The 12,153-nt window shown below is 42.4% G+C and overlaps 1 protein-coding gene across 1 annotated transcript in view; it reads right to left on the bottom strand.

The window, feature by feature from the left end:
• The window catches only part of LOC134438672 (sushi, von Willebrand factor type A, EGF and pentraxin domain-containing protein 1-like), a 29,944-nt gene extending 17,807 nt beyond the window's left edge, over positions 1–12,137 (bottom strand). Inside the window, exons 1-17 of the mRNA XM_063188286.1 lie at positions 11,987–12,137; positions 11,419–11,532; positions 11,057–11,095; positions 10,518–10,617; positions 10,125–10,201; positions 9,358–9,534; positions 8,996–9,180; positions 7,943–8,092; positions 7,305–7,437; positions 5,584–5,715; positions 4,513–4,626; positions 3,722–3,910; positions 3,269–3,368; positions 2,967–3,043; positions 2,642–2,833; positions 2,062–2,238; positions 1,049–1,414 (exon numbers count right to left, since the gene is read on the bottom strand). Coding sequence (XP_063044356.1) covers positions 1,049–1,414; positions 2,062–2,238; positions 2,642–2,833; positions 2,967–3,043; positions 3,269–3,368; positions 3,722–3,910; positions 4,513–4,626; positions 5,584–5,715; positions 7,305–7,437; positions 7,943–8,092; positions 8,996–9,180; positions 9,358–9,534; positions 10,125–10,201; positions 10,518–10,617; positions 11,057–11,095; positions 11,419–11,532; positions 11,987–12,071 — 2,407 coding nt within the window. The 5' untranslated portion in view covers positions 12,072–12,137. The remainder of the gene's footprint in view (positions 1–1,048; positions 1,415–2,061; positions 2,239–2,641; positions 2,834–2,966; positions 3,044–3,268; positions 3,369–3,721; positions 3,911–4,512; positions 4,627–5,583; positions 5,716–7,304; positions 7,438–7,942; positions 8,093–8,995; positions 9,181–9,357; positions 9,535–10,124; positions 10,202–10,517; positions 10,618–11,056; positions 11,096–11,418; positions 11,533–11,986) is intronic.
• Between the last annotated feature and the right edge of the window lie 16 nt (positions 12,138–12,153).

Below are 12,153 nucleotides of genomic sequence, written 5' to 3'. Positions count from 1 at the left end.
AGGTCTACCTGCTTGTGCGCTAAAACCTCTGCAGATGATCCAGAATGCGGCGGCACGGTTGATATTCAATCAACCCAAAAGGACCCATGTTACTCCTCTATTTGTTGAGTTGCACTGGCTACCGATCGCCGCCCGGATCAAGCACAAGGCATTGACCCTTGCCTACAAAACCATCACAGGAACGGCCCCAGCTTATCTTAAGGACCTACTAACGCCTTATGTTATTGGGAGAGAACTGCACTCTCATCCAGCACAAGCCGTCTGGCTCAGCCATCTCTAGGTACTCCCAGTCAAGATTGTTCTCAGTTGTTGTACCCAAGTGGTGGAACGGTCTCCCAGAGGCAGCAAGACTAAGCACATATCTTGCAGCCTTCAAGAAACAAGTAAAGACCTTCCTCTTTCCAGAGTATCTACTAGACTAATGCTTGAGCTGGCGTAGCCACAGGGCACACTCTTGACATAATGTTTAGTTTAGTTGGTGTGTGTGTGTGTGTGTGTGTGTGTGTGTGTGTGTGTGTGTGTGTATGTGTTTGTGTTTGTGTTTGTGTGTGTGCTGTGTGTGTACTCGTTATTTACTCTTTTAAAAAAAAAACTAACCCCTCTTTGCAACTGCATTTGTTGTTCTGTATATTTCCTGTGCACTTTGTATTTGCTTGTGATGTTGACTTGATTATGTACTCTTTTTGAAAGTCGCTTTGGTTATAAAGTGTCTGCCAAATGCAATGTAATGTATTGTAATGTAATGTAAGCTCGGCGCATGTCCGTTCCGACCGGACATGTCCGCGTTGCTCCTTGAAAATAGAACTTGAGTCTATTTTCCTGCGCGGACGTCCGCGTTCAATGCGCGGCTCCCATTGAAAACGAATGGCTGCTGCCCGCGAATAGAACGTGGACGTTAACTGTGCAGTGTGAAAGGCAGCTGGAACCTCTCGGACTCGCACTGCCTCACAGAGACGTTAAGGTAACGTGACGTCTGTGTGTGCATGTACCGTCATGCCACCATCTCACTCGTGTAACTTTTCAGTAAGGTTGTAAGCAAAACACAAACCTGTTTCAGAAACAGGTCTTGGTCTCATCAGACCACACGACATGGTTCCAGTGATCCATATCCTTGGTCTGTTCATCTCTCTTGAGACCAAGATAAACAAATTTGCTTTAGATGGTGTCAAGCATGTGTGGTGGTTAACAACTGAGTTTTTAAAAAAAATGTAAAACAAATGTTGAATGTAAGGCAAGGTTGAAACGCACACTGATGACCTCCCGTTTAATCCCTTTTCATTGCGAGACGTTTCGAGCCAACGCGCCCCCTTCTCAGACACTCTCGACAGGATTTTAATTTGGGGTTTACTCACTTTTGTTGCATGTTGTAAAACGTTAATGGCTGTATTTAGATTTTTTTGTGAGTGAACAAGAAATTTTGGTAGTTATACAGGTATATGTTGTTAACAGGTCACTAATCAATGTGTCAGAGTGTTTTTCTTTAAAAATTTCTTTAATGTTGTCCTATGAAAAGATATACTTACAAATCTGCAAAAATGTAAGGGGTGTACTCACTTATGTGACATACTGTAGTTCCACTTGAACATTTCTCCTTAAAGGATAACTTCAGTCAATTTCAACATGCAGTTGTAATGCTCACACTACCCTGGACTTGTCAGTACCTGAGGTTTTTTTTTCTTCTTCTTCAGCCTTTTCCGAGATCCTGGTCATTGTAATGGGGGCAGCGCTTTGTTTACATTAAAAAAAAAAAATTTTTTTTTATGTATTCCCAAAAACATCCAAAAGGTTATACAACATCAGCAGACAACTAGCAAACAGTGGTACATTTTGGGAAAATATTTGGAGTAGTCCTATATTATTAAAAGAAATGTAAACAAACGCTGCCCCCATTAGAATAGCTCATATCTCAGGAAGGGCTGAGCCGAAAAATGTGGCATCACCGGGTACTGACAAGTCAAGGGTAGCGTGAGCAATACAACAGCTTATTGAAATTGACTGAAGTGGTCCTTTAATTCCTTCCATCCTTTCCCATCTTTCTAAACTCAGTCTCTGTTACTTTACCTTCACATGTTGGAGGGGAAGTCCACCCGTGCTCCAGACAGACCATGTCTCCTGTGCCATTGACCATCCTGAAGCCATCGTCACACCTATACCTGACACTATCCCCATAGCCATAGGGCTCACTCCCACCGTCTACACGCCGAGCGTGGGGGACAATGGGGCTGCTGCAGTTCACCACTGTGGGGAGGAGAATATCATCATCATCATCATCATCATCATCATCACCATCATCACCATCGTCATTATCATGTCAGTAATCACAGTTCCCTCCAGAGCAGAGGTTCCCAACCTTTTTTTGAACAAACACCCCCAAACACCTAGCCTGAAGGAAAGCTGACTGTTGACGGAGCCTAATTGTTTGGGTGGAAGTGCATAGAATGGCGCCGCCAGGCTACCAAACACCCGGCTTACCTCATCATAAGCCTACCAACAGCCTTCAACACACTTCAAAAAGAGAAGCATTTTCTTACAGACTGGCCAATGGACTGATCAACCTTAAAGTCGTGTGCAACTTTGTGAACGAACAATTGACGCCTAATAATTAATTAACAGACTAACGTTTTAAGCAGCCAAACCGTACTTTTGCATCGAGGGACATGAGACCAGGAAGCATTGCTGAGGCAGTGTACTGTGGATGCTGTTACGCTGTCTCCTAACAGGGTGTAGCCGCTGCTACATTCATACTCCACCACTTCGCCAAACTCATACGCCTCCTTTGGAGGGTTTTGCGTGTGGCCATCGGGGACAATTGGAGGAGGTCCACATTTCACCACTGGAGTACGCAAAGGGTCAGAGAGACAACAGGTAAAATGCTGTTTCAATGTCAGACATCTGCATAACTGTAGGAATATGTATTTAAATATAGTGAACACGTGCAGAAATACACCGGAGGGATGTCCGCATACCTTCACAAACAGCTGGGCTGCCATCCCACTCTCCATTGGCCAGACATGTCCTGTTGCTCTCACCAATCAAGTGGTACCTTGGATGCAGATTACAAAGATAGATGCAGACACAGTGAACATGTGCAAGGATTCCCCTGCCTTATTTGAACACAACGCAAAGAAAGTAGTGGCCATGCAAATGCACACTGTACATGGCCACTACCTACATGCTATACATGACTGATGTCACCATGGCACAGACAGACACACACACACACACACACACACACAGAGTATAATTGAACATGAGATACATTGCTCACCCTGTTTTGCAACTGGCTGTGATTATGGCCCCAAATTCAATTCCCTCCGAGAAGTCATAAAGGCCATTGTATATGTCACCTGGGTTGCCGCAGGATTTTTCTAGAAAATGTCAACAAATGCCATATAAGCCACGATTTAAAAGAGCTCCCTGTTGCATACAGATTAAACCTGTCAAACAAGTGTGTAATCAATCTCACATGTTTTGTTTAACGAACACAGTATTTTAACATCAATGATTATGAATGCAAAAGTTTAAACCCTACTGCTGATGAATATGCATGATAAATATGCTATGGAATGTAGCCCAAAATCAGTCAGTTTCATGTAAACTGGGCTAAAGAAAAGGGGACATGTTTTATCTTGCGCATTCAGCACCACAAACAACATTTCTCCAAATGCACATCACAGTTATGACATTTAAATCTTTTGATTTTGAACATTAACAGTCTTACTTTGACATTTAAAACGGCTTGGAGATGGTCTCCATTGGCCCCCCGAACAGGTGACAGTCCGTGGAGATCCTGGAGTTGGCTCGTACCCAGGTTGGCATTTCAGTCTAGCAATAGATGACTCCTCATAGTTCTCCTCGTCTAAAACAGCATTGTCACTGATGGTGGATCTGCTGCAATCTCCTACAACACCTGGCCAACAAAGACAACATGGGGGATAAATGATCCATGTTTGACACACTGGAAACAAAAGGACCTCTCGAAAATGGTATAAAACTAGAAGTGCACTCAGAGACTGCAGACCTCCGCCAAAGAAGCTGGTTGATAAAATATTTGACTATTGTGACTATGTTTTTGTGGAGTTAGAAACTGGAATATCAAAATCGGCATTATTCCACAATGGTGAAGAATCTAAAGATTCCTGTATCCAGATCGCGCACCGGATCACCACCAAAATGTTATAACTTCTTCATTTTGTCATTTCCAATTTCATCAAAATCTGTTTATAACTTTTTGAGTTACACCGCTGACAGACAGACAGACAAACCGGCGCAACCAAAAACATAACCTCCTTGGCAAATGTAAAAATGTGGTTTCAGAATGTCTAGGCAATAGGCTCTAGTTCCCCTTGAAAAATGCTGACCTATTTGGGACTGTTATAATGGCAATATACTCCATTGAAAAAGAAAAAAAGATTCTGACTTCTGCTTCAGCACAACAGATGATAGGAAAGGACAATTATAGACTGGCAGTGTTACATAACCCACAAAACTAAACAAATGTCCAAATCTCACCTTTGATTTCAGTGGAGATCAGTAAAACCACCAAAAGACTCCACAACAGCTTATTCATGGACGCCTTCATTTGATAATTTGCCTTCTTTGTTACTCCGGCAGCTGGTAACCGAGCTGTGGACACAGAGCCAATCAATAGCCCTAGCCCGAGGACAGCATGTTTATTGAAAATACACACACACACACACACACACACACACACACACACACACACACACACACACACACACACACACACACACACACACACACACACACGGTCTGACAGGCGGAGCCTGATTCTCATGTCTCCCATCATGGTGTTGTGAAATTTATGAAATTTAGATTTTTTTCTTTCTGTCAATCATTAGACAGAATGTGTCTCTAGAATTAAACAAACATCTGCCTAACTAACTAACGTAAATGTATCTTATAATTTTGTTCTGAATGGGTATCCACAGAAGCAAGGAGGGGAACTCCTTGATTATCATTCAGGAACCTACGCACCCATTAGGACTGGAGTTTAGTTTAGTTTGTGAGTGTGTGTTTGTGTGTGTGTACTCGTTATTTACTCTTTATATTAAAAAAAAATAAAAAAATAAAAAAAATAACTAACCCCTCTTTGCAACTGCACTTGTTGTTCTGTATATCTCCTGTGCACTTTGTATTTGCTTGTGATGTTGGCTTGATTATGTCCTCTTTTGAAAGTCGCTTTGGTTATAAAGCGTCTGCCAAATGCAATGTAATGTAATGTAATGTAATGGAGTTACTGTTGTATGTACTGTTAAATTCATGGTGCAGCAACCAACTGTTCTGCGAGTCTGCATAATATAACAAAGAACATTATTTTATATGCTACAGTAGATTAATAGTCAGATGTAAGATGTGTGGATTATTATACTGATACTGTTTCTGTTGGTATGGTTTCTCTTTTGTGGAAAAAATAGAAGTCTGCACACTGTAGCTCCACTTTGAAATGTATTTAGGTCATACAATGTTTCGACCCAACAGGGTCTTCATCAGGCATGTGGTTTCTTTTTTCTCAACTAGTATTTCAACTATGGGTCCACATTGTAATATCCAATAACTCACCACATACTGTCACGCCAACGAGCCTGGCTCTTTGGTGTAGCGGCCAGGGCCCCAGTTTGGTAGGCCTACCCCAGAGAGGTCCACGTCCGAGTGCCAGCAGGGCACCTCTACTCCCCTTCACTACAGCAAAATAGCAAAGTAATTATATCACATTATATAGACCTAGGGAAAAAAATCCCCTCATTAACCACATCAGTTTCAAAGGGTCAGACAGCACAGTCTTTTCCTATGACATTATTATGACATTATTACGGCCCCATTTGATTTGACAGTGAGCCGTCTAAAGCAACTACACATCATGACACAAAATGGATGGTAAGCATATATACTGCCCCTAGAGGACAGGAGCTGGACACCTGTAAGTAGCTGCAATAACTGCACACTGCAAAACCGACAATCCATTGGGAATCAAAGTGTTCAAGGTAATCCATGATTCATGATTGTTTTCTCCCCAATTTACAAACACTCGACATTATCAACCGCCATAGAAGGCAACAGAAAAAAATGACTATACATTCTGTCCTCTGAAACACGTGAGCTGCAATTTCTTTTCGTGTTCACAATACTAATTGGTATACTAGCAATGGTAATCATCCTATATGTTCTAATGTTAAGTAATTACCAGTGGTTTTAGTTTACATTAGTTTATGTACAAGTTGTCCATATAAAGACTGAATAAATGGAGGGACCACCCTGCGTAATCCCACTCCCAAAAGGGTCAGATATACTATTCCCCACCTTAACCTCCACTTGATGTGCATTTTCTGGTGAGCATACCAATAGGGAAGTACCCTCACAATATCACCCCTCCTTGCTTTAATGAATAAAGAGCTTTTTCAGACTGACACGATCAAACACCTTGGAGGCATCAATAAAACACATCAAGAGCATAAATACACATATCTGTGTCACACAGTCGCTTGAACCGAGGATTCTTTCTATCACCTCAAACAATACATACAATAGGTCAAAAAAGATACAGGCATCCAAACTTTCCAGTTTTGTCCTTGATGATTGGTATAAACAGAAAGTGTTTCAGATGTGTTTCAAGTTGATGCTATTTACTGTTGAGCAATTTCTGTAACTTCATGCACTTCATGTGTCAGTATTGTTATTACAGGCTCCTTCCACAGTACAAGGGAAGATTTTTAATTGTTTAGGGACCTCACCTCTGTCCAAAAGTCAGTGATATATTTTTTTACACCAACATCATTTTACTAGCCATAGAGTCAGTCATCACAGCTGGCTCAGTTGTAGAGATTAAGCAAACAGTATACTTATATCTGGCATTAGCCAACTTTTTACTCTCTGTGGCTCTTGCCTAGGTCTCCCTGCCTGTAATGAGCTTATATGTTTCACAGGTTTCAGCATGATATGGGGCCTCATGCCACCAAGGTCTTAAAGACAAGATAGTCTGTAAGGGAGGCAATATATAGATTAACAACATGTTTATTTTGAATGTTTGTAGCAGATCAGATTTACTTGTACCAACGGAAAATGGCATTCCATACATTGGATTGAAGTCATGGAAAAAATGGCTGAAAATCATAATTTTTGTAATATGCAGTGCTTTCATATGCAAAATAATGCAGAATTTTGCAGCAATATCTAAGAAAGACTATGCTGTATTTATAAAGCCTACAGGTTTATTTTTTCCACAGAGGTGGAAGGACCCTCGCTTTAACTGTCCAGGATGATCCAGGGGTGAGAAAACGCCTAGCAGCCCAGCAGCTCCGTGCGGAGGGTGATGCGTTTGTGCCACGCCCAGGGGAGGAAACGAACGTAGCGGGCGTCAAATGGAGGATCAAACATGTTCGTCTGGTGACTGTCGTTGTCAGTATTCCCTTGGAATATCTACAGTACAAACAAACAAACATTAAGAAATACTGTGGACCTGACAGTATGAGCAGTTTAGTCCCATAGGTTAGGCCCCCTTCCCCTCCCAGTGTGTAGGAGTTCAGTAGGCCTAGTTTATATTCTGATCAGCGGCCTATGGGTCATCTCTAATGCATCCGCCAGCTGAGGTGTGCGGAGAAAGAATTGTAACATAATTACACAGGTATTACATTTTGGAGGCCACCACTTTCAAGATGACCTGTTTTCTTTAAGAGATAAGATTCGAACGGTTGGACAGATTTCACCCAGTCTTGTACGCTAATACTCTATAATAGGTACATGAACAGGTTACATTTTGGTGGCTAACACTTTCAAAATGGATGACTATCAAAATAGCTTACTATCAAGACTAACTCAAAATAATTCCATGTGTTTTCATTTGATTTACTTTTATTTATGTATTTATTTTATTGAGGGTTGTCATTAATTAATGACTATTTTCAAAATGTAAAAGTGGACTGACCGTTTCGTTTCCATCACTGGAAAATTCTGTCCAAGAAGATCCATCATTGCTGTACGATATTTTGAATTCTGTGACATATTTGGGGCGCCCAAGGTCCTTTGCCCCCTGAGTGATGATCCCTGTGACAGTCTTTGGGCTATCTAGGTCCACCTGTAGTACGGACACACAGGGAGACACAGTATTTAGTTATGTATATCTGGTATTTGATAACTGCATAAAAAATACATCAATATATGGGCAGGTGGGTGGGAGGTTCAATTGGAGCTTGGTATACACTGGGCCCAGAATTTTTTGCCACATGTCTGGTCAAAGAACTTTGGTGTATCTGTGGTACCCCCGAAGGTCTGGGTTTGCGTCCCATTGGGGCAACTCTACTCCCCTTTGCTACAAATGGTTTCAAAATTTGTATGGCAGGCTACCATGACGCCATTGAGAGTGTACCCGCTTTGTTTGATGCTTAATTCCATGTAAGGGACCCTTAGGATTGGTGACCCTAGTGCGAGGGACCCCACTGATTGGTGAAGCATAGGTGATGGTGATGGGACACACTGGATGGGGAAAGCATTATGGGCAGTTGCGTCAGGGACACCATGAGTGTCTGAAGCGCATGGGTGCATTTCCTGAAGGGGAAGGCATGTGATGGAGTGACCGTCACTAAGGTTGTGGGTGTTTTCTGACTGTCACGCCAACGAGCCTGGGTCTTTGGTGTAGTGGTCTGAGCCCCAGTTTGGTACCCCTGAAGTTCAAGTCCCGGTGGGGAAACTCTACTCCCCTTCGCTACACATTCAAACTGCTTATTTACATGAAATAGGCCAGCACAGCTACGTCTTCACTGGTCTAAGCCTTCTGCCAAGACAAATTCAAACATAAAAAAATCTGAAGGACGGGTTTTGTGTCCGTATGACCTTCAAGCGTGCAGTACCAGACCAACTCGTCAGGCAAAAATATTTTCTGCCGCTGGTTAGATTTGTGTTTACTAGGCCAGATGAAATAAAGACAAAGTAAAGAAAAATGAGCAATCCCAAAGTTGCTGTGTGTGCATTGTATGCTCACCTGAAGCCACTGTGAACGATCGCTTTCATTAGGGGACCAGGCGTTCACCCTACCCTCATTGTCCAGACGTGCGGCGTCGGCAGTCCAGCTGCCCCCCCAAAATGATTCACTGTAAACACTGGAGGCCGTCACCTGTCCATTCTTAATCTGCCCATCCTTCAGGCCCAGAGGAGTGGTGCAGACAACTGCATGTCAGAACATGGGATTGAAAGACACTAACGTATATTTGCATGCTTGAACACATACACTTTGTAGCATATTCAGAAAACAGTAAAGTAGAATAATCTCAAAGCTCATTACTTAATTTCTCCTTAATTTATTCCATCCTTTCCCATCTTTCTTGACTCCATCTGTTACTTTACCTTCACATGTAGGAGGGGAGGTCCACCCGTGCTCCAGACAAACCATGTTTCCCGTGCCATTGACCATCATGTACCCACTGTCACACCTATACCTGACACTATCCCCATAGCCATAGGGCTCACTCCCACCGTCTACACGCCGAGCGTGGGGGACAATGGGGCTGCTGCAGTTCACCACTGTGGGGAGGAGAATATCATCATCATCATCATCATCGTCATCATCATCTTTATCATTCCAGCAATCACACTGCAGAGCAGTGGTTCCGAATCTTTTTTGAACAAACACCCCCAAACTCTCCTAGATGCCCTACAGGGGGGCTGTAGAGCCCTCGTTGAGAAACACTACTCGCCACGGAGGTGGTTGGTGTTAGTGTACTGACATACAACACAGCAATGCAACAACAAACCAATACTACATCATTAAAAATAAATGATATATTCTATTTGTCAGTGCCTTAAGGTCACTTCACAACAGCTAATACAAGCACAAGGATGAATGACCTTGAAACAAACCAGATCGATTTTTGAATCCTGTACACACAAATGTAAAATTTAAAGCCAATATTAGGAATATGAGAAGATGATAGTGACTGCGCAGACAGACTACAAGACTGTTTCAATTTCACACATCTACATAACTGTCAGCATATGTAAATCTATGAATACACACAGAAATACACCAGAGGGAGGTTGGCATTTGCCTAATTATCAAAGACAATGCTCTGTGTTGCGTCACTGGGACGGGCGGGCTAGCAAGGTTAGCATACCTTCACAAACAGCTGGCCGGCCATCCCACTCTCCATTGGCTAGACATGTCCTCTTGCTCTCACCTATCAAGTGGTACCTGGGTTGCAGATTGCAAACATAGAAGCAGACACAGTGAACACGTGCAATGAAGCCCCTGCCTTATTTGAACACAACACAAAGAAAGTAAGGCCATGCAAATGCACACTATAGGCGTTCATCACCATGCACTATACACGCTATACATGATTGATTTCAACTTCAAACACACACAGAATACTCAACACACACACACACACACACACACACACACACACACACACACACACATGCACGCACGCACGCACACACGCACACACACACACACACACACACACACACCATAATTGAGCATGGGATACATATACACCACTCACCCTGCTCTGCAACTGGCTGTGATTACGGCCCCAAAGTCAACTCCCTCCGATAAGTCATAATGGCCATTGTATACATCACCCGGGTTGCCGCAGGATTTTTCTGGAAAATGCAAACAGTTGCCAAATAAGCCACTATTTAAAAGAGCTCCCTGTTGCATACAGATTAAACCTGACAAACAAGTGTGTAAGCACACATATTTTGTTTCGCACACATACAGTATTTTAACATCAATGATTATGAATGCAAAAGTTTAAACCCAAAACTGCTGATGAATATGCATGATAAATATGCTATGGAATATACTGTAGCCCAAAATCAGTCAGTTTCATGTAAACTGTGCTAAAGAAAAGGGAGACGTTTATCTCACACATTGAGCACCACACACATCTCTCAAATTGATTACACATCACAACTATAACATTAAAATCTTTTGAAATACATTAACTTTGTTACTTCTCCTAATTTCCACACAGCAGTTAAGCATGCATATGCAGTACATATATCCATTTTGTTCAGTGACTGAAGACTGAAGTCTTACTTTGTACGTGTGAACCTCCTCGTGGACCTCCTGCAGCATCTGAACAGCAAAGGCAAAGTGGGGGATAAATGATCCATTTTTGACACACACTGAAAACGAAAGAACCTAAACAAACACTCCAAAAAGTGGTTGATTTTCAAAATGCTTTAAATTAGGCTGAAATAGTGCCCTGTAAAAAAAATGACCTACAGTATTTGCCATTGTTGTAATGGGATCATACAGGACTTCCCTTGAAAAAGAAAAACACATTTTCTGACTTCTGCTTCACCACAACAGATGACAGGAAAGGCTGACTACAGACTAAATAGGGCAGTGTTACATAATCCACAAAAATTAAGAAAAAAAAAAAATCCAAATCTCACCTTTGATTTCAGTGGAGATCAGTAAAACCACCAAAAGACTCCCCAACAGCTTATTCATGGACGCCTTCATTTGATAATTTGCCTTCTTTGTTACTCGAGCAGCTGGTAACCGACCTGGTGGACACAGACCCAATCAATAGCCCTAACCTGATGGCAGTGTGTTCAACACACACACGCACGCACGCACGCGCACACACATACGCACACACACACACACACACACACACACACACACACACACACACACACACACACACACACACACACACACACACACACACACACACACACACACACACACACGACCTGAGAGGCGGAGCTTGGTTCTCATGCATTCCCATCATGGTGTTGTGAAAGTCCTTTTTTCTGTCAATCATTTGACAGTAGTGTCTCTAGAAGTTAACAAACAAAACTGAACTAACTACTAACTAACTAATGTAAAATGTGTCTTTTAATTTTGTGCTGAAACTCATGGTACTGCAACCAACCACTTTACTTCAAAGCTCCACAATCAAGAATATTAATGTTTTGACGTTGCCTATTATGCTACTTTAAGGGCCAGGTGTACCTGATGAAGGCCCAGCCGTGGCTCTAATGGCTGGGCAATGGACTGCTATGCGGGCGACCCAGCTTGGATTCCCTCCGAGGGTCATTTCTTGATTCTTCCCCGTCTCTGTCTCCCATCTCGCTTCCTGTCACTCCACTGTCCTATCTGAAAAAAAACAATGAAATCCC

The sequence above is a fragment of the Engraulis encrasicolus genome, chromosome 22, assembly GCF_034702125.1.
Source record: "Engraulis encrasicolus isolate BLACKSEA-1 chromosome 22, IST_EnEncr_1.0, whole genome shotgun sequence".
NCBI classification, from domain to species: domain Eukaryota; kingdom Metazoa; phylum Chordata; class Actinopteri; order Clupeiformes; family Engraulidae; genus Engraulis; species Engraulis encrasicolus.
The sequence above is the reverse complement of the archived record's forward strand: the minus strand, read 5'-3'. Positions and strand labels throughout refer to the sequence as shown.